At 41.4% G+C, this 2500-nt stretch overlaps 1 protein-coding gene across 2 annotated transcripts in view; it reads left to right on the top strand.

Moving 5' to 3' along the window:
• prkx (protein kinase X-linked) overlaps positions 1-2500 on the top strand; it is a 35983-nt gene that overhangs the window by 16677 nt on the left and 16806 nt on the right. For both annotated transcript variants that reach the window (XR_007192523.1, XM_048235320.1), the window contains exon 3: positions 1763-2026. Coding sequence is in view for 1 of the 2 variants with exons in the window: in XM_048235320.1 (XP_048091277.1) it covers positions 1763-2026 (264 nt within the window). In the remaining variant the exon portion in view is untranslated. The remainder of the gene's footprint in view (positions 1-1762; positions 2027-2500) is intronic.

A 2500-nucleotide genomic window follows, 5' to 3' on the forward strand; every position in this document is an offset into this window, starting at 1 on the left:
CAAGTGAATAAAAAATAGAAATAATTATCCCAGAAAATCCCAGAAATATGACTAGTTAGTTAGTTATTAACAATTAATTGATACATTTTTTAAATACTTTGAGCAGTGATGCAGTCAGAATAGGCCTCTTACATTGTTTGCAGGTAGGCTTACATTTCATTCCGTTTTCGATGGCAAACGCAAAACAGCGCCAAAACAACCACTGGTGGACAAAAAGAGTATTACATGTGCACTGTTAAGACTCGCCATAGAGAATGAATGGGGGAAATTGCGGAGGTTTTAGTTTGGCGATGTTGTACTCCCGTGCGGGCCGGATGCTGTATACTACGGACATGTTTTGGGGGGCCACCTAAAATGAGGTGGCGGGCCGTAGTTTGGGGACCACTGCCCAAGACTGTGCTTATGTGCATATGTGCGATGTGCATAACCTTTGTTTATGTAGTCGTGAGACGTGACAACGCGTGTGCGGCATGCCTGAAATGCGTTGTCACGATAAACAAATCTTGCACACAGGAAGAAAGTTATTAGGTCTATTTTACATTTTACTTTATTCTCAAAAAACAAACGTTTGCATCATGTAAAGCAGACCTGTTGGTCACCCAACATAATAAGGAATTTAAATGTAAAGCTTCCAATGCATATCGCCCCCATGTGTCCGAACCCGAACCGAACCCGACTACAATTTCTAAACATTTGTCCGAACCCGACCCGACCCGTCGGGTCCCGTCGGGCTCGGGTCGGGTAGCCACACTCTAGTGTGGTGGTCAGTGTTGATATTGTGGTGGGCCGCCACAAATAAGTCAGTGTATGGGAAACACTGAATTTTGTTGTAGCAGTTTAAAATGTACTTGCCAATATACATTCATTCAAATATATCTCCACACAGAATTAGGGTATATCTGGTTATTCACTTGTCTGCTTGCTTTTTTTGTTTGTTTGTTTTTTGTTTTTTTAAGTTTATTTTTTTGGGCTTTTTATGCCTTTAATTTGACACACACCACAGCTGGGGCCACTTTTCTGCTTGCTTGAGTCGTTGTGGTTAACCCAACTTTGTTTATTCAATGCCCATTGATATTCATCTTCCGCTCTAAAAAAAAAAAGTGAAATTTTTGAACGCTATACGGCTGCTCTGAAATCTTTGGCCAGTATGTTGTGCCATTCATTAAAACGTCATGGAAATCCATTTTTTCCTGTCAAGGAAATGTCACGGAATTTTATATTTGACTTTGAATGGAAACCTTGAGTAAACAAAAAGAGTAAACAAAGCAACGTGCTTTATATTTTAGGCTCTTCAAAGCAACATGCTTTATATTTTAGGCTCTTCAAAGCAACGTGCTTTATATTTTAGGCTCTTCAAAGCAACATGCTTTATATTTTAGGCTCTTCAAAGCAACGTGCTTTATATTTTAGGCTCTTCAAATCAACGTGCTTTATATTTTAGTTTTTTGTTTTTTTTTTATACAAAAGAATTCAAAGTATGTTTCATGATTCTGATTGTTTAAATTAGCCTCCGTGACGTCATGACTGCTACGTTTATTTAAGCTGCAGGTCAGACATATGGCACCGTTACCCCAGCCAGCTCCCCTGCCCTCCTGCCCTCAAGAATGTGCACAGATAAGCGTGTGTGTGTGTGTGTGTGTGTGTGTGAAGAGATATCATAATGATTGGTTGTTCTCAATTCTTATGTCCTGTTTGCCTTTATGTGTGTGTGTGTGTGTGTGTGTGTATGAACCTGTGTGTGTGTGTGTGTGTGTGTGTATAGGTTCTGGACTCATCACGATGATCGGTTCCTCTACATGCTGATGGACTACGTTCCGGGCGGAGAACTCTTCAGCTACCTGCGGAGCCGCGGTCGCTTCGGCAACACCACGGGTATGTTCTACTCGTCGGAGATCGTGTGCGCCATCGAGTACCTGCATGCTCGGAACATCGTCTACCGCGACCTCAAGCCCGAAAACATCCTGCTGGACCGCGACGGACACATCCGACTCACTGACTTTGGCTTCGCCAAGAAGCTCTCCGACAGGTAGACACACACACACACTAAGACACACATTGATACACACACTAAGACACACATTGATATACACACACACATACATAAACATAGACACACACACACTGAAGACACACATTGATATACACACACATATACATACACACACATACATACACACACACACACACACACACACTAAGACACACATTGATACACACACACACACTAAGACACACATTGATACACACACACACATACATAAACATAGACACACACATACATACACACACACACACACACACACTAAGACACATATTGATATACACACACATATACATACAGTACACACACACATACATACTCACACACATACATACACACACACACACTAAGACACACATTGATACACACACACACACACTAAGACACACATTGATATACACACACACATACATAGACAGACACACACACACACTAAGACACACAGGGATATATACACAC

This window comes from Alosa alosa, chromosome 23, assembly GCF_017589495.1.
Source record: "Alosa alosa isolate M-15738 ecotype Scorff River chromosome 23, AALO_Geno_1.1, whole genome shotgun sequence".
Lineage (NCBI taxonomy): Eukaryota > Metazoa > Chordata > Actinopteri > Clupeiformes > Clupeidae > Alosa > Alosa alosa.